Source organism: Podarcis filfolensis, assembly GCF_964270895.1.
Source record: "Podarcis filfolensis genome assembly, chromosome: 3".
NCBI lineage: Eukaryota > Metazoa > Chordata > Lepidosauria > Squamata > Lacertidae > Podarcis > Podarcis filfolensis.
The window spans coordinates 88,864,756-88,886,987 of NC_139606.1; the positions used below are offsets into that span (position 1 = coordinate 88,864,756).

At 44.0% G+C, this 22,232-nt stretch overlaps 1 protein-coding gene and 1 long non-coding RNA gene across 6 annotated transcripts in view; one reads left to right on the forward strand and one right to left on the reverse strand.

Annotated features, from left to right (window-relative positions):
- On the forward strand, positions 1-16,288 carry LOC310758412. 5 transcript variants are annotated; one of them, XR_014545753.1, is made up of 5 exons: positions 1,895-2,046; positions 6,946-7,086; positions 8,146-8,225; positions 8,468-8,523; positions 14,087-16,288. It is a non-coding gene; the product is annotated as an uncharacterized lncRNA (long non-coding RNA). The 5 variants fall into 5 exon arrangements; XR_014545754.1 differs by lacking the exon at positions 8,468-8,523 and adding an exon at positions 8,877-8,909; XR_014545755.1 differs by lacking the exon at positions 14,087-16,288 and adding an exon at positions 8,877-9,124.
- The window catches only part of PCARE (photoreceptor cilium actin regulator), a 21,722-nt gene continuing 10,679 nt past the window's right edge, over positions 11,190-22,232 (reverse strand). Inside the window, exons 3-5 of the mRNA XM_083604457.1 lie at positions 21,846-21,907; positions 17,637-21,733; positions 11,190-13,551 (exon numbers count right to left, since the gene is read on the reverse strand). Coding sequence (XP_083460583.1) covers positions 13,422-13,551; positions 17,637-21,388 — 3,882 coding nt within the window. The 5' untranslated portion in view covers positions 21,389-21,733; positions 21,846-21,907 and the 3' untranslated portion in view covers positions 11,190-13,421. The remainder of the gene's footprint in view (positions 13,552-17,636; positions 21,734-21,845; positions 21,908-22,232) is intronic.

The window sequence follows — 22,232 nt, forward strand, 5'->3', positions numbered from 1 at the left end:
GTTTTTGCTTTTGTTATGGAGAACATTTCAGTCATGTGCTTTCAGGAGTGCATGCAGGAGCCGGGCCCTGTGACTGGTAGAGCCTCGCAGGATTGGGGCCTTCCTGAGTTTGGCCTGGAAGGGCAAGGTGCAGCCGCACAGGTGAGGCTTGACAGAAGACTTGTAGCACCTGTGGCAAGGGCCGGGAGGGGTATATAAGACCAGCATTTCCCCTTGGCTCTTCGCCACGGCAACATGCTACCCACCTAGCTGTGCTTCGGCTTCCTGACGCCTGGTATCCTGACTCTTGGACCCTTGGCTTCCTGACCCCTGGACTGCTGATTCCTGCTTCCCGACCTCTACCCCGGTCCCAACGTACCAAGCCGGGACTCCGACTGCCCGTAACCCGGACCGTGACATGCGCGCTCTCCAGCCTGAAGTTTGAAATGGTACCAGTTTATCACCTTGGTGAGAACTTGGCCTTTGGCAAGGAACTCGGGGAAACCTTTATAATCTGATGCCAGTTGGGTAGAATATGTGGTGTCAGATGGCAGTTGACTCATTGTACTATTGGGACCAGATTCTCATACCTACTTCTGATAAGGTCTAATTGCCACAGACTATTCTTATTTTTATCCTTCAGGTACAGATTAGAAGGATTGTCACAATCCTAGTGTGGTTGACTGGTGATGGAACCAGCAGCTCCATTCCTGTTCATCTCGTGATGCTCCAGCATGCAAGTCATGTGTGATGTGAGGGGATGTTGTATTTTTTTTTGTAATACTACATTCACATGGCATAATGAAAAAACAAACACCAAGTCAATAAAACTGCTAGCACATTTGGAAAGCTAAGCAGGGTCTGGTATGGTTTCAAACTGGATGGGGGATGAGATTCCTGCATTGCAGGGGGTTGGACTGGATAACCTTTGGGATCTCTCCCAACTCTACAATTCAATGATTCTAAGTCCTGAAAATAAGTTCTGTGAACTAGGTAGCTCACTTGAAAAGTTTGCATTTGGAAGTGGTAGCTTTGCAGTGTAAGACCAAAGGAACAGCATTCCAGGAGCACTCTAGTCACATGAAACTGAGGAGCAGAAGCCACCTCATGGTGATGGTAACACTTCAGAAGTAGCTATTGCCACTAGGCCTCGCACGACTGTTTTGAGGTGGGTGTTGAAGTTCTGGCAAAGCTACTGCTAACTTCTTTATTTGTTTGATTATTTGTGTTGTGACCAGTTATACGACAGAGACTTTACCTCCCCACTCAGCTCACTTCACCATGCCAAGCTGAGGTATTTAGCCGTCACTTCAAAGCAGTTCTGTCAGCCTTGGACAAAAACTGTCCAAAGAAATCATTCCTAAGTAGAGAGGAGGAAGGGAAATAAATTAGAGGGCTAGAGCACAGGAAGTCAGCTTATATCAAGTCAGGCAGTTACTCCATCTAGCTCAATATCGTTTACACCGACTGGCAGCTGGTCTCTAGGGTTTCAGTCAAAAGTCTTTCCCAGCCCTACTTAGGGATACTGGGGATTGAAACAGATCTTTTGCATGCAAAGTTTCTACTGTGACCCTTTCTGCAGGTTGTGATACCCTGTTTTCCCGAAAATAAGACAGTGTCTTATATTATTTTTTGCTCCCAAAGATGCGCTAGGTCTTATTTTCAGGGGATGTCTTATTTCTCCATGAAGAAGAATACAGTACACATTTATTGTCTAATTGTGAGTCAGCCAGACTCTGTCAGGGCAGAGCGAGCACCAGGTGGCAACTTGTCCTGGCGGCGGCACGGGCTCTCTCATTTAAAGAGACTTCACACTGCCTGAACAGCTCCATCTGCGCTGCGGCCAATCAGTGAGCTGTACGGCGGCGCCCGCCGCTATGGTCCAGAGGAGTCAGAAGACGCCTTACGGTAGCTTTGGGGGCCTTATATTTCGGGGAGGCCTTATGTTCGAGGGAGGCTTTATTATTGGGGAGGTCTTATTTTGGGGGGATGCCTTATATTACAGCGAGAGGCAAAACTGGAAGTAGGTCTTATTTTCGAGGGATGTCTTCCTTTCGGGGAAACAGGGTATGTATGGCCATCTGAAAATACAAAGAAATATATTTTAAAGAAGTATTTGGACCTAAAAATAGTCTGTGAGAGGAGAGAACCTGGAATATTATATTACACACACAGTGCTTTTTTCTGGGGGGCTGCAGGGGTACACATACCCCTAAACATTTTATGAATCTTTGTACTTTTGTCCATTTACTGTATTTATTTTCCCTGATTTGAACTATAAAATAGTGATTTTCTTGAGTCAAAATGAGAGTACCTCTAAAGGCCACACACGAATCAAGTCACTCAAAGACAAGCATGAGTCTCAATAGTTTTTGTTTTCATCTGAGATGATGCAGTATGTTGCTGTTTTCTTTGTAGTCCTCTGAACTCACCACTGCTCCCTTAACAGTGAAGTCATCATTGCGTAACTTTCTTTGGTAATGTGGCAAAGAGGTTTGGAAAACATGGAATTCTCTGAGGTTCCCTCCACCTTGAAACAGCAGCATTCTGCAAGGACTCTGGAACTTCCAGGGACTCATTCCAATAGACGATTGTAAACAAGACCATTGTGGAGTATAGTGATTGCGGTGATTTTCCGAAATGCTCTGGAGCAGTAAGAGCTGTGGAACAGACTCCTTTGGGAAGTGGTGGACTCTCATTTCTTGGAAGTCTTTAAGCAGAGGTTGGATGGCCATCTGCCATGGATGCTTTAGTTGAGATTCCTGCATTGCAGGGGGTTGGACTAGATGACTCTTGGGGTCCCTTCCAACTCTACAATTTTATGATTCTATGGTCTACATTGGGATCTGCTGCCTGAGATGGTTGCCTCATTTTGGAATGTGCCACGGGCTATATACATACCTTACTTTTAAAACACATCCCCTGCAGCAATCCCAGTAACTATAATTTACCTCTCACAGAGCTACCATTCTCATCAACCTTAACAATCTACAGCTCCCATGATTCTTTTGTGTATGTGTGCACTTTAAACATTTTCTGGAATAATAATAATAATAATAATAATATTTATTTATTCCCGCCCTCCCCGGCCAAAGCTGGGCTCAGAGCGGCCAACAACAAGTAAAAATAGCAGTGTACATAAAATCACACAGTCAATTAATTAAAATACATTCTAAAATCAATTCAGAATCATATTAATAGCAACCATTGAGCTACAGTTCTATGAAGATTACAGAAGCAGAAGTGGAGGAATTAAGGGATGTGCCTTTCCTTAATTATTCTACAAAGCAGGGATGAGAAACCTGTGACCCTCCATATAATGTTTGACTACAGCTCCCTTCATCCCTGATCATTGTCCATGCTGGCTGTGACTGATGGGAAATGGAGTCCACCAGCATTTGGAAAGATTGTTGAAATTACTGATTGGGGTATTAAAAAGCCGGCATGCAACTGACAGAAGGGGGATAAATTTGGTTCATCTTGCATATCTACACCTCCCAAAGCAGCAAGGAGCCTCAGTTAAATCTGGTACACAGCCCTAATAAATGAGAACACTCTCATTATAGCTCATTATAGTCATAGTACCAGAACTCAAGGAAAAAGAAAAGAGAGCAGGAAACTGGGATAAAAACTCAGCTGAGAGTTCTCATTTTAGGTTGTCGTATAAAGTGAACCTTGGAGCTTCATGATAAACACAGAGGAGTATTTCACAGAGAAAGCACTTCTATTTTTCTCTTTAATTAAATAGGGATGCTGGTGGCAAGAGCAGTATTTGCTAATTCCTGACCAGCTGACTCTGAATTTGGATACCTTAATCCAGGCATAGATGTCAATTTGTTTGGGTCACAGCTTGGAAAAGGCCTACAAATAAAACGGCAGGTCGTTTGAATGTTTGGTACTTTGCCACATACTTGAAAAGCTCCCTATATTGGCAGCATCACCTTTCTAGAGCCCTGAGGTAATCGGGTTAGAAATAAAGAACATTTCAAGTGCCTGAGCCTGATCTAATATACCTGTTCTGGGAATAATAAATTAAAGACTTTATTGTGCTCCATATACTTTAATGGATAGGCATAGCTGTTGTTACATCATATCCTCAGGGATTTCCATACACCGTGTTCCTAACTGCATTCCATCCTTTGAGAATATCTGGCAAGGCACGATCCAATACCCTTCCTCTTAAATTCAACATACATATGCAGTTCTACTTTTCTAGAAAAAGAGGTGCCGGAACTCACCATGAACGCCTCCCCTGTTCTCTTATAATGGCAACGGCACCTGAGAGTTGCTGGAACAGAGTTCCAGCGAGTTCCAGCTGAAAAAAAGCCCTGCATATATGTACAGGTAGGAAGAAGCATGGGAGTCCACAGCTTTTTTCCCCAGAGAGCTGCAATATAAATATTCCAAATAAATAAACACACAAGGCATATCAAGTCTACTATTTCTGGGTCACCTGGTGACAGAGCAGTGGCAAGGCCTAGGTAGACCTAGCCTCTAAGAAACTTGTATTCCAGGTTTCTTCATCCATGGTTCCTCAGTGGGCAAAGCTGTTGTCTATCGGCAAGTAGACCTGGCTCTAGATGTCCTTTCCTGCTAAAACCCTCAATTATTTTCCCTTGTCTCCCTTCATCAGCCACTGCAGCACTCTCAGAGAGAAGTTTATTTCCATCTCCCCTCTGTTCAGAATAGATGGGATGGCAGGTGCGTAACCTTGGCATCCAGTTAAATGTGGGCATGTTGTTCAATGTTGGAGAAGCTGAACCAGGGCAGACAGGAAATGAGCAGGAAGAGCAGGTCTTTAGTGCACCGTCAATTTCTGAAGCGATACGTATTAAGGTTTTTTTCAGGTGCCATAGGATGTACTGGTGGGTACACTACTGACTTCTGATTCTTATGATGGTTTGTAAGTAGCCATTAAATAATATATAAATACAAGTGGGGCCTGTAATAAAATGGTGCAGTGTGAAGTGCTCCTGTTCAGGATGCCAGCCAGCCACCAGAGCTTCTTCAGAATACTCCATTCCATCCCCGCATTCCCCAACAAACACTCAGAGTTCTGTGGTCGCTGAGCAGTCTTTGGGCCAATTGGGTCCTTTTTTCAAAGTATTTTTTTCTACTTGTGCAAACTTTGGGGTTCTCCAGAGCATAGGAGCCAACTCCCAAGGGACCATGTGGGCTTCGGCCCCCACAATAAAATATTTGAGGGGACTCCCCCCCAAGTTGATGGGCACTCCCATTCAAATGGTGTGTGTGTGCACTGCATTATGTGGTCGATTATGCAGGACAGGGCTTACCTGGGCCCCCCACAATATTTTATTCAAGTTGGCACCCCTGTTCCAGATCATGTCTACATCCCTCTTGTTTCCCAGTGGCTCATCACAGCTCAACGTGTGATATATATGGTGTTTTAATTTTGTTTGTCTGAAGTTCTGTTATGCCTGCTTCAGTATCCATGAAAAAAGCAATGCTTTGTGCAGGTTGGATTTTCAACTTTTTAAAAGTATAATAAATCCATGTATTTTAAAAAGGACTTTTGAAAATGTAAAGTCTTCCCTCTAACTTGCACTCATAAAATGTTCTCTCTCTCTCTCTCATTGTGCTCCTTTGACCTGGGTAGTCAGTTTAATATAGAGTCATAATCTACTGCTTCCTCTGCGGCAAACCCAGTATGAACTACGACCCCAGTTATCAAGCATTACCAGAAAAAGATCAGTCAGTGACAGTCAGGGCAGTTGTTGGCTGGCAAGAGTTCTGAACCATCTCAAGTTGCATCTGCCTCTACTGGAGTCAAGGCTGTTGACAAACAGAGTGTTCCACTTTCCACTCCATCTCACTAGTTTGACCTTTGCGAGGCCAGAGGGAGCAGCACTTGGTATATATACACAGAACATAGAAAAATCCACTGTCGGAGAAGCTAAGAGGCCCTTGAGTTTGCAGCCTGTCCTAAATTCTCCGAGCTTTTCTTCTTGTGCCACTACATCACTTGTTATTTTTGAATACAAGCGAAAGGGAATTAAACATTCCTTTACAATGAGTTCCCTAAAAATAGAACAGAACAGAACCTCCTGCGTAGTTTTAAATTGCCAGTACAAAGGACTTTGTGTGCTGTCTTGAATTCTTTGCCTTGAATTCTGTGCATGGACGGTGGGATATGATTTTTTTTTTTTAATGCAGATCATAAAGCTGTTGATAAATGTAGAGCAATGGTTGCCAGTCTGGTGCCTACTGGTGCCCGCGTGCCCACCAATAGCTCTTGTGGTACCCATGAAAGGTCTCAGGAAATGCCTCCTCAAAAACCCACAATGTAAGGGAGACCTTTTGCTCTTTCTGCTCAGTTTCTGTTTTCACTGGCTCGGTATGGGATACCAGGACTGGACACTCTCCCACCCTAGTGCTCTGAACAGAAGAGAGGTGCAAAGAGCTGCTCTCTGAATGAGCATGGCAGTGGCTGATGCAGAGGCCTTTTCCCCCTAATCGTGGGGGTGGCTGATATGAGCGAATGTTTGCACCATCCTATTGCTTTCTGTCTTTCAAAAGATTTCAAAATTTATTTTTAAATAGCATCTCTTCCTTTGCAATACATTGTTTTTTAAACAATGATACACAAGCAGCCATATCCAGCACCATCATAGATCTACAAATAAATTACAAACACCATTACTGATTCACTTGTTCTGTTGTCCAACATCTGCCTGCTTTTTTCTTCTCACTTTTATTGTGACTATTAAATTAGAATTGCATACATAAAGGGGGGGGGACAGTTCAGCTGAAAGAAAACAAAATCAAATCCTGTTTGGGCTTGGGAAAGACAATGATTCTCATGGCAATATTGTATAAAGAGGGATCAACATCCCCAGAATCCATTCCTTCTGTCTCCTGATGCTTTCCCCCTTAAATAAGAAGTAAATTTAGCCAGCTTAACAAAGTGTCCCCCCCTTAATTCAACCAATCTTTCTGCTCTTTTAGATGTCGCTGGTGCTCACAGCACTTCTCAAAATTCCAGATGTGCCCACTGGGCAAAAGGTTGGAGACCCATGCTATAGAAGGCAGGTGCCTAGGATGAATTACACTGAGAGGCTGGCCAAGTGGACCATGTGAAGATCACAAGTGAGATTGATGCCAGAGAGGAGGGATGGAGTTTATTTTATATCACACACACACACACACACACACACACACACACACACACACCCCAAATGTGCATTTGGACCCTGAGAAATTCAATTGAAATTGCATAGTGCTTTCTACAGTCCTTCACCTACACTGTCTGTTGATGTGGTTTGTTTTGAACCTTGAGAGCCCTTTTCAAATGCTCAGTAACACATAGATGGGAGGCACATTGTTATGTATTGAAGTTCTCACCCTGGCCACCAGGAGTATTGTGTATGTAGTTTTCACTCAGGTCCACGTCAGTTACTTTAGGCGGGAAACCCTAGGTTGTTGTTGCTACAATGTTGACAGCTGGCTGCCTATAAAAGCAGGCCGGCTGAGCCGTTTGCTGTTCAGTTCTGTTCCAGCTTACAAATAAAGAGCTGCTTTGGAGAAATCGCTGCGTTGTCTGCTATGTCTACCCACTATTTAACACACATGGTTGTTGTTGTTCTGTTGTGAGTGCTGTGCAGGAAGCAGCAGACACAGACTCTGAGGTTGCTGAGTAACCAAGAATATTTTGCTTGTACAGCGCTGTTTTTGCTGGCACCAACTAGTGGCATTAACTGTAACCGACTTTACAGCGACTATATCAGTAATGACTGTGTTCTACTTTCTCTTTGGAGGTAGTTTGCCTCTGAATACCATTTGCTGGGAATCACAGGTGGAGAGAGTACTGTTGTGCTCAGGCTTGTGGGCTTCCCATAGATGTTTGTGGTTGGCCACTGTGAGAACAGGATGCTAAACTAGATAGGCCATTGACCTGATCCAGCAGGCTCTTCTTAAATCCTCTTGGAAATTAACTCTACATAGATTTAACGTCTGAGAAACACCTGTTCGCACCATCAGCTTTGTCCATGTGCTCATGCGAGGAAAGGCTGCTCTGTGGACTGCTCACCTGGGGAGCTGTTTCTCTGATCACAGTTGCTGGGAAAAGTTCAGTGACTATTATAAATACGGCTGTCATCTCCCCAAGCGTACAGTTAGGGTTTTACATGCCTGTCTTTGTCCTTTCAGAATTCAAGAATGGGAACTGGCTCAAAGTGTTCAGGAAACCACAAATGTCTCCCTCCTGTTTGCGGGATGTGACTGCCGGGGTTCGTGAGATTCTGCTCATGTGATCAATTTTTGCCATGTTGGTGTTTTGATAAGTTTTGTAATTCTTTGGTTGACAACATGAGACTGTCAAGGCATATTTGGACACTGGCAGCATGGCATCACATTCCAGATGCTTACTGTTTCAAGATAAAGCTGACCTCATGCCAGAGAAAACAAGGGATTCGCTAAACTAGCAAAAGTTTATGTCGTGCCTTTCCCTCTTTCTATTCCTTTATACCAGCTGAGAAAAAGATTCAAACATGCCCATTCCACCCGCCTCTCAGTCAATATTAATGGGTAAGTGTTGCCAATGCATAAGATGAGAGGCATTACAAATGTCTAACCTTGTTCTCCCTGCAGCCAGAGAAAGCAGCCATTCCTGCAGAATTAATCTCTGAGCTCTTGCTGTTCACACCACGTCTGCCTTGCCACCCTTTGAAGATGATAATAAAACTCAGCAGCAGGCTTAAAACTCCTGCAAATGTAAATATCTACTAGCAGAGTTCTCTGAATCGGATGCCTTCCCCATTCACATCAGAGGGGAAACAAATGCAGTACATTTCGATCCTATCCTTAGCTCAGAAATGTAAAATAAAACCTCAAAGGATCAACAGTTAGCAGTATTTTATTATTATTGTTTTCCTTTCTAGCTCCAAAGATGTCAATTCAGCCTCAACAGAAAGGTATGGCCAGGAAAGGAATTACTAGCTCAGCTCTACCCATGATCATTTACCTCTGAGCTAAGCAGCCACTTGAGAAGGTGATAGATATTTATAGATCCAAACAATCCTTCTCCAGCTGTTGCCAAACACACAGCCAACTCTCGGTTTAGGGTGTCCACACTGTGGATGGGGGAAGAAATTCAGTTCAGTGTGCGTTTTAAATGTGAGCCTCCCTAATTCACATGAGTGAACTGAAACACAGCTATCCTTCACAATTTTCTGAATTTTGTGACAAACGTCTCCACACCAAGATATGCATGCATTAGTGGAAAGTGTGCATTTAAAAAAGCTTGGACCCAAGTTTGCTGAAGCTATGAGAGGAGCAATGAGAGACACTATTGGGGCATAATCTTCTGCACCCCCTCCATTCCACAGACTTCCAGGTGTAAATATGGCTTTACACCTGATTTAGATTCTCAGCTTTGAAATTTCACACTGTCCAGAGTTTACGGTTTAAGCCGTGCACATGCCAGCACAGCTGTTGTTCAGGTAATGGGCTGCAGATGAAAGGCTACATGAAGTCCTTGCCTTGTGGCTGCGCCAACGGCAGCTCCTGGCTGGGAAGCTGACACCGCTGGAACTTTCCTGCAAGGTAAGTGAAATGTGGTGAGAAGCACACAGGAAACTTCGCTGTGCGTTAAGCTTCCCGCCAGGCCACTATCTGTGCGTGTAGAAACTAAGCCGGTTAGCCTTGCAAAGTGGATCTGCTCATGATAATCCAGGTTTAACCCTTGGGCTGAGGCCATGACAGTAGCAATAGTGAATCCAGGGCAGTGCGTGTTCAATCGAGAAAATAGTTTTGAAAAGGCAGTTTAAAAATAAAAGACATAAAAATAACAACACAGGTATAAAATGGGATTGAATGCTGCTAATTCTTGGGGATTTAACTTCAACACATGGTCACATCCCCAGCTGATTGATATCTAGCAGGATGGGGTAGCACACCAGTATATATAAACCTGCAAACAGATCTGCCAGGGGGCAGTGGGTGCTTCGGCACCCATAATAATATATTTTGGGGGGCTGGGCCCCCTCAAAGTCAATGAACAAAGTTGAAGCCCTTTGTTGTGGGCACCCAGTCTTTGGTGTGAGATGGCACCTATGGCTCTCATAATGATGCAGAGCTGGTCTGCAGAGGGTGGGCTTATATATTCTGATTCACGACTTTGTCTCCCAGCACCTTGACTAATGTGTCCGTCTTTTCCCTGGCCTGTTGATCCTACTTTGCCTCCTCACCTCTGTCCAGCACTCTGCTGCTGGAATCATCCGGCATTCACATGGCTCAGACCGCATGATTGTCATTTAATCCCTGTGCTGGCTTCCTGCCTACTCCCAGAACCAGTACAAGATCCTTGCTTTAAATCCCAGTGTACCTTTGCCTCAGTTGCCTGTGGCAATTGCTTACCTGGTTGCAACGCTCTCAGCCAGCAGTAGCCCCCCAGTCATGGTGGCACTACATTTGCCAGGATGGGGATGGGGTGGGGAAGGAGAAGGCAGTAGTGAGGTCAGGGCAGTTCTGCCTTGCCTGCATCGGCATCCTGCAAGTGTACACACAACCATGGGACCCCAATGCCACCAACTCGGAGCTCCCCTACTCTTGCTATGCCCTACCTTATCCTGATGAACACGGGCAGCTTCCTCCAAGAGAGTACTACTGCTTTTTGATCACCCCTTACATGCTACTCCTGCCCTCAGTCATATGAAGTTCTCTTCTCCATCAATAAATTTCACCTGTCCTCCTTTGCCGCTCCTTATGCTTTCAGCCTGCACCTATCTACACAGGCTCACCTCTCTGGCTTAAAAAATGTTGCCCTGTTTTCTGTTTCTTGAAAGCACAACAACGTGATGATAGGGATGTGACAGAAACATGGGAAATTGCTTTTCAGTATATTGTTGCTCCGTTTAGTAGCACATATAGGAATTGACAGAAATCTGACCAACATAGGGCCACTGAGAAACACGAGGAAGGTATTGGCATGCTTGGTGAACCACAAGATTTGCAGATATACGAAGGTCTATTATGAAACCCAAGGAGGCAAATCTTTCCAAAATCAGTCCAATGAAGAAGACCCATGTTCAGCTATCTCCAGGAGTTTGCAACTGGAGACTATATACAACTAAACAGTTGCACTAGCAGAAGTTAGATCAACAATTCCAGCTAGTGCAAAGGGACGTCCCCCCCTCTTCTCCCCACTATGCACCCTCCCCAAATCTGAGAACCCCCAGAGCAGTGCACAATGGGGTGGGAGAGGAGATTGTTCCATCAGTGCAAGCAATTCTGCTTGCCCAATGGAACAATCTTCTTAACACTACTTTGAATATAACCCTATGATTTTAACTTCAAGGTTACAATTTCTTGGTATAAAACCACAAAAGTACAAATGCAATATAAAACTCTGCAACTAAAAAAAAGAGAGAGAGATAATTTATTCCATGGCAAGGTTTCTCACCATGGTTTATAAAGCGAAGAAATGTAAGTTTTGAATATACATCACTGTAATTCATATTCACAAATATACAGACTTGGTGAAAAATGGAAATGGTATTTACACAAATATACATAGCAGTGTAACATAACTTTAAAAAAAATACAGAAACTTTTAAAAAGCCATTAACCAACATAGAGTCATATAAAGCTGGTTGGTAGCAGAAATGTGGAATTTATGTGCTTATGTAATTATTCTTTAAAAAATACTTCATAAATATATTGATGGTCTGCCTTCAATCTCAAGTGTAGCCTTATATTTAAGCCAGCCTTCTCCTACCTGCTGTCCACCAGACTTTTTGGACTACATCTCCCATCAGCCCCAGTCAGAACACCTGTGATTGGGGACGGGGAATGGGAGTTGTAGCCAAAAACATCTGTACAGCAGCCGGCTGGGGAGAGCCATTTTAATCCATATTAATGCAGGAGCGAATAAAGGACTCCTTTCTCTGGTGCCACCTTATGAACCAAATGAACATTATCACAATGAGAGAAATACTTGGTTGATTGGGCCCGTGATCCCGTTCCATGAAATATGCAGATGCTTTTTGAGTGCTTCTAAAAAGACCTGATTGGGCATGACACATTTGCTCTCATCAGGAATCAAGATGAAGCTTTTCTTTGATACAGAAGCAATGAGATTACACAGTGGCTAAGGCTACATCATCTGGGAGGGGGAAAAAACCCCCAGACCTTGGAAAGAGAGCCTTATCTAAATCATTATTCAATTTCATTGATATTATTGTGCATTGGCTGGCTGCCTTTCGTTCGCTTTTTGAGTGAGCCTATGCAAAACTGAAATTCAGAATCCATTAGAATTCCCTGAGATGCCACCTAGTTTTATAGTCTACCTGCACTGTCCAAACACCAGAGTTGCTAGCAGGTGCAATATCTGCTCATTGCAGCTGCCTATGCCATACCTTCTGCTCTGTTATGTTCATTTGCACTGTAGACAGAAGTTATTCCTGATATTGAGAGACAGTCCATACTGGGGCAGGAATAAAGTGGGCTCCCTTTTTTTTTTTACTGCTCCGGGAAGAATAGTTCTTCATGCTTCCATTTCCTTCCAAGCGTGAAAGAGTGGAAATTCTTATGGTGCAAACATGCCTTTTAGTGTGTTCCTATACCTGTGGGATGCGGGTGGTGCTGTGGTCTAAACCACTGAGCCTCTTGGGCTTGCCGATGGGAAGGTCAGCAGTTTGAATCCCTGCGACAGGGTGAGCTCCTGTTCCTCTGTCCCAGCTCTTCCCAACCTAGGAGTTCGAAAACACGCCAGTGCAAGTAGATAAATAGGTACCACTGTGGAGGGTGGAAAGGTAAATGGCATTTTTGTGCACTCTGGCACTCATCCCAGTGTCCCGCTGCACCAGAAGCGGCTTAGTCCTGCTGGCCACATGACCCGGAAAGCTGTCTGTGGACAAATGCCAGCTCCCTCAGCCTCAAAGCAAGATGAGCACTGTAACCCCATGGTCGGCTTTGACAGGACTTAACCGTCCAGGGGGGCCTTTACCTTTACCTTTTTATACCTGTGTACTTGGAAGTAAGGCCTATTGAACTCAATGAGGCTTACTTTCAGGAGAGTGTTATGGGGTAGCCTGCTGTACAGAGGTAAAAATCACATTCATTGCTCTGACTGTGCTTGTTTTTGCCTCTGGCCCCACCCAACGCTGGCATGCGGCGCCCAGGAAGGTGGCCTTACAGATCTGCTCTGTAAGTACTTCCTTGCAGTTCTCACACACTCTGTAGCTCACAGTGGTCCAGACTGTGACCATGCAGGTTGGCGGATGATCTCTCCTCTTGGAGGGGAAAGCTGGTCAGGATGACCTTCAGAACTCAAGTTCCAAAGGTCTGTGATGCTAAACCAGGAACCAGTATTCATTCTTCTTTGACATGGTGAAGAAAGCGAAACATTGCAGCTTGGTCCTACACATGAAAAGATTCTTGGTCCTGGGCCACAGCTTTCCAGATGCCAGCATTATCACTTCCACTCAGTCCTTCTGGAGTCCTTGACCCACAACGTAGAGTTCAGGGTGGGAAGATGACTTGCCTGCTTTTCTGCCCTCAGAAGAACATGGACTGTTCCAAGAGTCCACCTCTTTCCTATGGCTCTCTTCCATTCTGCAAAAAAAGAAGACGTTTAAGACCAAAGGCTAATGACGTATGACCTTTTAAAAGCGAAAGAATGAATACAACATGTAAACTCATGATAGAACACCATCAGCAGCTATTTAGGTGTTTATTATTCTGTACAATCCAGTTTTGAATTCTAATTGCCTCATACCAAAATGAAGCTCCATTACATAAAAATCTATCACCATTTGGGAGCTAAGAATTATTAGCACAAGTCGTCAAAGGTAACCCAAATTCTGCATCAAGAAAAGTACACTTCTGTCATCTGTGTAAAGTATGCAAATAAAAAAATTAAAGCAAGGAGGACTATTGGTTTGTTTTAATTTTTGTTTTATTGTGTATTTTGTGTTTATTTATTTGTATTTTTATGTTGTGAAGGAAAGTATATAAATTTAAAAAATAATAACAGTAATAATTATAAAAATTAAGCAAATGTGCACATGGTTTCATAACTATGAAAGCTGCGATTTTCAGAATGCTGAATATTCACATGAAATTCACATTCACGTGTGTTTCTTCATAGGTATATGTTTTATCACAGACTTTACCAACCTGGCACCCTCCAGATGTTTTGGACTACATCTCCCATAATCCCCAGGAAGCACCTCTGGGTAAAGGACCTGTCTGGAGTGCTTCTCACACTGATGGCACGAGTATATAATGTAACATATATCTGACTACTTCCCATAAATTAAGTAATTGCTGGACAAGGTAAAAAATAGATTGCGCTATCTGCATCAATATTTCATGTTCAAACAATAAAAGATAACATGATGTGGTACAAATGCATTTAATGAAAGAGCACCAATATACATATTGTTATGAGTTGTGGGTGGCCAGGGTTTGCGGGTGCCAGTTTCCCCTAAATTCCTGGGTCTGATAGGTGTTAGAATTTAATCATTGCTTAGAGTGTTAAAATGGGCTACCAGACAGTTCCATGAGTCTGTATTACATAAGAGGTGGGCCATTAACAGAAAATAAAGACTGTGCAAACTGGCAAATAGGTGGAGCCCCTCCTTGAGTTCTGAGATCGCTAGCAAAGATAAAGCAGAGTAGAGTTTAGGATTGCAGTGATAAGAGAAAATAATGGCCGTCTGTAAAGCGCAGCAGGCTGGGGAGAGGGGCAGAGAGCACATTTGAGAGCAATGGTTGGGGTCAGCTTAAATCCAAGGCTGCTGTGGCTATTGGAGCAGCCAGAACCTCTTGGGGTACTGATGCTGTGAACCCCTCCATTGTAGGCTCAGGATGTAGATTTGTGCAAATAAACCATATATCATAAAGATACCTGTGCCTCATTTTCCAAAAGGAAACACAGACCCTGTGTTAAACATGCCTGGAAACCGTGGAATCTTGCACCTTTCAGAGTTTGGGGTGGCGTTTAACAACAGAGAGTTAGATTTAAGTACTTGAATATACGAAATCTGTACCTGGATTTTGTGTGTGTCCTTGATCTTATCCTCTTTTAAAGTTTGTCCTCTATTTCTGTGTATGTTATGAGCCAAGGCACCATTAATGGAAAAATAATGTGGAGTGTTTCATACACCTTACAATCCTACACATGCCTACTCACACGTAAGTACCAGGGAGTTCAGTGGGTTGCTGTCTTACACCCTTAAAAGAAGAGTAAGAATAATATCCTGATGAGGTCCTGATCCAATACAAATTTACCCTGTATCTGGAAAGATGACCCAAGGCTTTGCTTAGGGTCTGAGTCATTAAACCAGCTTTGTGGCCCTGAGTTAAGTGGAATATTTGAACACTATTTGTTCAAAGCTCCTCTCCCAGCTGTTACCCCACGGAAAGGCCTTTAATCTGATAGCCATCATTGGACTAAAATAAACTTTTTTTTCCTATTACACATGCACAAATCCTATTATGGATTAGCGGGATTTGTACGAACAGAGCATCCGTGCTGTGAAAACGTGCCCCTCAGCTAAATTCCAGCAAAAGGCCAGCCTCATAAGAGCAAAGTAACTCCCTAACCCCCTCCTATTACGTGAGCAGATGGTTTCTGGTTCCCATAGCTTAAAACACCGACAGGCCATTCCCCTGGTACTTATGAAGCTACAACAGACGCCAGAGCTCTCTAATTGGGGCCAGTGACACATCTCTCTCAAGAGAGAGCCCAGAGTAAAGGGAAAGAGCAAACGCTTCATTGGAAACTGATCCTGGGCCTGCGTTTACATAATCAGTTATTCTGGGATAACAACCCCCGGGCACTCTTCTGCCTCTTTATTGTTTTGTTTACAAGTTGAAAGGCTGAACCCAAGGTTGAAGAGAGCTGGTTAAACACAGAAACAAAACAAGGGATTAGAAGATCAGAGGTGCTCAGATAGCTTCTTTTTCTTCCCAGAATACATATTCCTGTGGTAAATCAGCAGGACTGCAATCTCTGCTGCTTTGAGGGCTTAACTGGACTCTCGCAGAAGGCTTAATGTTACAGGACAGGAAAGCAACAGTCCCATTCCACTTCTTTCTCTTTTCTTTGTAATGCAAGGAAAATAAAATTATTCCAGGAAAGGCAAATGATGCCTTTGGCAATACGGATCCTGTAACGTCAAGTTAAAACCTGAGAAATGTTGGACAAATGTCTCAAACTGTTCCCAAGTTGCAATGTACCATGGCATGTTCATAACCACCTGAGAAACAGAATGTACCGTCCTGTCAAGTGGTGGGGGGGGGGGAAATCTATCATTTGGTATGCAGTTGTGGTAAAATTCTTCCCACCAGGAAGGCCTCAGTGCAAAAGGCCCTAAATTTGGTGGTTTGGAAGTATCTCCTTTCTGAAATCCCATGCTCAGTCATGCTCAGCTAGATGGACCAATGGTCTCACTCAGTATAGGACAGCTTCCTATATCCCTGGCCGATACATGTAAGTTTTTAAAACTTTTTTTTTTAACATTGTATTTATGGTTGCCAGATTCTGTGTGCAGATTTGCAGGTGCAGATCACCCCTCCGAAATAAATTAGTTCGCTAGGAAAACAGCCGAAGTCGGCCTCCAGGGTGTCAGGGCCAATTTGTATGGTAGCCCACATTTTTAGGTCTGTATGTGTTTATGCGCTTATCTTAGATTTTAATCGTTAAGCTGTTGTTGTACACTGCTTTAAATGTATATTTTATTCTTGTGAAAGCTGTCCCAGTTGTGCTTTTCGAGCTGGTCTTTGACCGTAATAAATTATGTTGATGACATTGTATTTTTATATTGTTGTAACCTGCCCTGGAATCTTAGGGTGAAGGGCAAGTAAGAAATATAACAACAACAACAATAATAATGATGATGTTGTTCTGTCAAAACGCCCAGTGTATGAAGCTGTCTCCAGGACACAACTGAAAACTGAAGAATGCTTCTGAATTCTCATACTTCATGCTATGAGCTAGTTCTGTAAACGAGTCATTGCAGTAGGTAACTCATGGAAAGGCACATAGGCTTTTAAACTGCAGTGTGAAAAGTAGCCTATCATGCATTTCTTACATCAGTATCCTACACTTTGCAGGGTGGGAAAGGGTCGCCATTCAGTGGCAGAGCACCTGGGCAGAAAGTCCCAGGTTCCATCCCTGGCATCTCCAGGTGGGGCTGGGAGAAACCCCTGTCTGAAACCCTGGAGAGTTCAGAGAGCCTGATAGCTTCACTGTAACTTTGTGAAATAAGATATCTGAGGCATAAGGGCACTTAGGTGTCACAGGTGAGCAGGGATTTAGAATCCCAGGTTTCCCACACCCACGCCCAGCATGGACTCTCATGATAGTACTACATGGAAAGCCAGTCAAGTTGGCAGCATGGCTGGTGGTGCTGATGTTGGAGTGGTTCCTTAGCTGTCATATGGGCAAATACAGGGGCAAGAGAGGAATCGGGGAAGGATTTGCTTCACTTCACTGTGCATTTTCAAAACCCATGTGCAGAGGTAACACAAGGGAACAGGTTTTTTATTTTTACTTATTCCTCATACAAATCCTACTCATAGGAAAGAGATATTAGTGACAGATATCGGTGCAACGAAGTTACTTGCCTGGACTATAAGGCTAACTATACATCTAAATGCAACTTAAAGGCTTTGAAAATACTGACTCTTACCTTGTTTGAAGTAGCACAGGTTCACTACCAGATGTGGCAAAGAATGGCAGCGGACGCTGAAATCCTGGCCTGCGATCAGAGGAACTCCTCCTCACAAAAGGTTGGGGATTGGCAGCACTGAGGGACACCCTCCTCTGTTGATCCCCACATTGCCTGAGATGTTTGCTGTTCCTCTGCGCAAATGCTGACCCTTCAGGATGGTCCGCCATAGCCTCTGTTGTGGAGCTGTTAGGTGGCAACACCGGCTTGGCTTCAAATAACGAGGAAGTGGCTGGACAAAATATTGAGCGTGTATTGCTGACAATCTTCAGGATGGGTGTCTGCTGCTCATTCCCAGAGTCCAGGTGATTTCGTAATCCTTTGTGCAACCAAGATGGGGAAGTTGGTGGGGATGGGGTTGTTGAGAAAGGAGGTGGGCTTGCTTCTCTGCGGAGTGCTGGTGGGCTGGACACTTTCCGGTGGGTTGGTGGGCTCTGCTGCTTGCGTCCCAATGGTGGGCTAGACAGGTTTTGTTGGGTTGGTGGGGAAGGCTGCTTCCTTTGTGTTGGAGAGCTTGATGCCCTGGGATTAGCAGGGGGGCTTGGCTGTCGGTGGGTAGTGGGGGAAGAAGCTTGGTTTATGTGCCTGTGATGTAGTGGTGGGCTTGGGAGCCTTTTCTCACTGGGGGGTGATGAAGGTGGTGTTCTTGCGGGGGACACCCGTTTGGTAAAGGCAGTCATTTTCTCACTTCCACTGGGTGAATCAGGAGAGCCTCGCTTTTGAGCTGAAGCTGAAGGTGTGCTACAGTCTTTATTTCCTGGCTCAGGTGCATCCTGTTCTGGCATTTCTTTAGGATTTTGAAGAGGTATGAGCTTACATGTCTGCTTATACAGATCTGTAGTTTCTTCCACTTCATGTTCCTCTGGGGATCCTGATGACATGTCTTGGTTGTTATCAGACATATAGCTGGAATTCAACTCCAGGGAATATTTTCTTGGTCTGAAGTCCACCTTAGCGCTTTTTGTTGCTTTGTTAGTAATGAGACTGGGACTGTTCAGATTCTTACTCGGTAACAAGTCAATGGAACACAGAGAAGCTTTCATTCGCTGAGAAATGTGAGTAACTTTTTTAGCGGTGAAATGCTCATTTGTTTTAGCAATTTCTGAATAGTTTCCTCCTGTTGTTGCATCTTTTGGATATGTAGCTGAATCAGGTGAGATGTCCATCAACATGTCAGGAGGTGGTGGGGGCAGGTCTTCCATGTCATCACTGTCATCACCATCATCATCATCAGAATCCCCATTTGTGCCACTTCCGCTTGCAAATACAGGTGACCCAGTGGTACCCAAGGTACAGTGTGCTGGATTGATGTTTCGACAATTTATGTCTCCTATTGGTGAAACTCTATGTTTGTGATTTAAAGGCGCAAGTCCTCTAGGAAGTGGGAGACTGGGAGTGATGCTTGGAAGTCCAAACTTTCTGACGCATTTTATTGGGCCCAAAATTCTTAAACTTGGAGGTTTCACAAGACTTTCAGCGGTGCTGAATGTTTCAATTAACTTCTTTACAGATTTGCGGGGTGGAGCACAACCAACACTGTTCAGCTTCTGTGTTCCAGGAAGCTCATTTTCTTTCTTAGATGTTGAATCCATTGGGGGTGTGGTGCTTGTGACAGGCTTTCGACATTTCCTTTCACCAGTTTGTTGGCCGAAAGCATTTTGATCACACCTAAACAAAGGGACTTTATCTTGATTAGGCAATATGCTGAAGTTTTTAGCAAGAGATGCTTTCAGTTTCTTAGTGGAAGATCTATGAATAACATGCTCAGAATCTTGCAAGTTAGATGGCTCTTTTGGGTTCAGTGATGCTGTCTTATCGTTTAGATCCTTGTTTCCACTAAGTGTGTAAAACATTTCCAGCCTTTTGTCAAGCCCCTTCTGAGTCCTTTGAAGTTCTAAAAGGGTTGGGTCCTCGGCACGACTTTTCAGAGACTCCTCTGACCTAGACCTTTTCTTTTTAACTGGTGCCTTCTGGCTTCCAGCTGCTGTGCTAGGCCACCGCAGCATCTTCCCATTTTCATCTTCCACCCAATCCCTCTTCCCAGATTTATCAGGGACAAACTTGATCTTTTCACTAATGGCATCTTTCATCTTGAGTGTAATTTCCTCATTCTCTGGGCTCTCTATCCGTTTGGTGGAAGGCCTCCGTTTACTGTAGGTTGCTGCAGGCGAAGATGTGGGCTGTTCTTTAGTTCCCTTTTCAGACAGACTTAAATTGTCACCTTCTTCTTCAGACAAGCTACTATCATCACTGTCTTCATTTGTGGTTGACTCACAGTCTTTGAAACAACCACCCTCATGAATGACACCACAATTCATAGAGTTAGGAGAAGAGGTTTTAGAGATGTTTTGATACTGCAGAACAGTGCTTCCTGGAGCTACAGCTGAAGAAGGCATTACACTCTTGGTGGGTGCAGGTGGGTAAAATATATCCTTAAATTGTCTTTCCAGGGCACAGTCGTGGGATCTGCCTGTGGCATGTAGTGAAGTGCATGACCACTGGATTTCACCTGATGGCCTGGCTGGATTTAAGGATGGGTGGTCATGTGAAGAAGAATCACAATTTTTTTGCATTCCCTGTTTATCAAGAAGGTTCAGGTCTTTGACCGATTCGCTGTCAATCCCAATCCCACTGTCTTCAGAATAAAGAGTCATATCATCAGGGTGAGAGTGAGAGGGTTTGACTGCAGATGCTTCAAGGAGTTTTATTGTCCTGAGCAAGCGCTCATCAAAAGCTTGTTTTGCTTTCAGTTTTTCCTCCAAGCTGCTACCTGCAGACTGTAGAAAGCTACAGGACTCCTGCAGGGCATCAGATGTTAAAGAGGCCACAGTGCCATTTAACAGCTGCATCTTATTGACTGTGTACTGTAGTAACTGCTGCAAGAGATCTGGTTGTTCTTTCAGGTTCCCTTTGCCAGCTGGCCAAGCAAGATTCCCTCCCACATCTCTTAGTAGGCCTTCTCCATCTTGGGCAATTTCTCCCAAAAGATGGTTGATTTCATCAAAACGAAGAAGTAAAAAGCTCACCATCTGCTGCATAATTAGTTGCGTTTCCGTGGCCTGGTTGGCCATGCACAAGATAACCTCGTATTTGGAGAGGTTGGGGTTTAAATATGCATAAGCATTTTGATGGGCTTTAACAAGCAACTCTGGGAAATCCACCTTCTCCTCTGCCTTGCATTCGGGTGGGTTGGGTTTTTCTTTAATTTTGCAATGACGGCCTTGCTTTCTCTGCCTGCTGCTCTTTTGCTTTTTCCCTTTCTTTGGATTTTGCTTTTCACTGTTTGCATCGTTGTCTTCCAAAGCAAAGCCAATTTCTTCCGATGCAGAAGAGTTTTGCTTTTTGACCTTAATATCCTCAACCATATGGGCGGGAGACACCGTCAGTTCAGATATGGCTATCTCAGTCTCTGAGATTACCCTTTCCATTTCCTTCTCTTCCTGGTCAATCTCAGGCAGAGAAGGATCCTCAGAGGAGGAGCGGAAATTAACATTTTTGTCCTCATCTGATGAATTTTCAAAGAAGTGATCTTTACTTTGAGTCTCTCCCTGGCACAACTCCTCAAGATCATATGAAGAGGAGCATTTGATCAGCATTGGGAGCTGGGAACCTTCACCCTCTGGATCAACTGGCAGGATACCCCTGTCCAGTGACTTGATTCCATGGGCCACATTATGGTTAGCAATATCACTATGTGAAGGAGTGCAGCCCATTATGCTCCTCTTCCTATCCTTCTTTACTCCTGAAAATATCCAACTGATCTAGGAAGGAATAAAAAGGCAGAAAAAACTTACAAGTTCAGTTGATGTTAGGATCTTATGCTTCTGATGAAGCTTTCATCTTGAACAGCCCACAGTTTGGTAGGTTGCCTTCTTAGCTATTATAGACTTCAGCGTTCCCAGTGCATCTCTCCACAAATGTGCACAGTGCATTCTTCGCCTTTGCAATCTCCCCTTTGGATGCAAAGCAGCAGCGCACAAGCTCCATCGCCTTTAGCCTGAGCTAGTGGATTAAGCGTGCTTGTGTTGTGTGTATCTTGCTTTTGCCTTGACAGATGTCTACGAGAAATAAGATTTTAAGCTTATTAGGCTAAGTAGCCCTCAGCTAGTTTGTTGCATTTATAAAAGGACTTTCTTGTTACATGCTGCATTTGACAAATTAGGTGCTTACACATTACAATACATTTCCCCAAGATGACTCATCGCTAAGGTGCACTTGCTGCTTTTGCAATCCTGAAAAAAAAAGGGTCAGTTGTAAGGCAGTTCTTCCAGCAAATACCCATTTGAATGGCAAAGTACCACTGCATGGACACGTGCAATGGCAAAGCATTACCTTGGGAGGATAATGTCAATCAGGAAGAAAGCACAGCACTCCAAGTCAAATGAGGTAAGCGATGGAAAAGCCTATTTAGGCCATGCATTCGAGAGTGTCTCCAACTTTTCTGACCTGCAACGTCAAAGCAGTTTTCCTTCTGATGCGTCTCACACGTGCTTCAGCCACCCTTTCCTTCCCCAAACCTATGATGCTACATTGCACGAGATTGTAAATGTCAAGAGT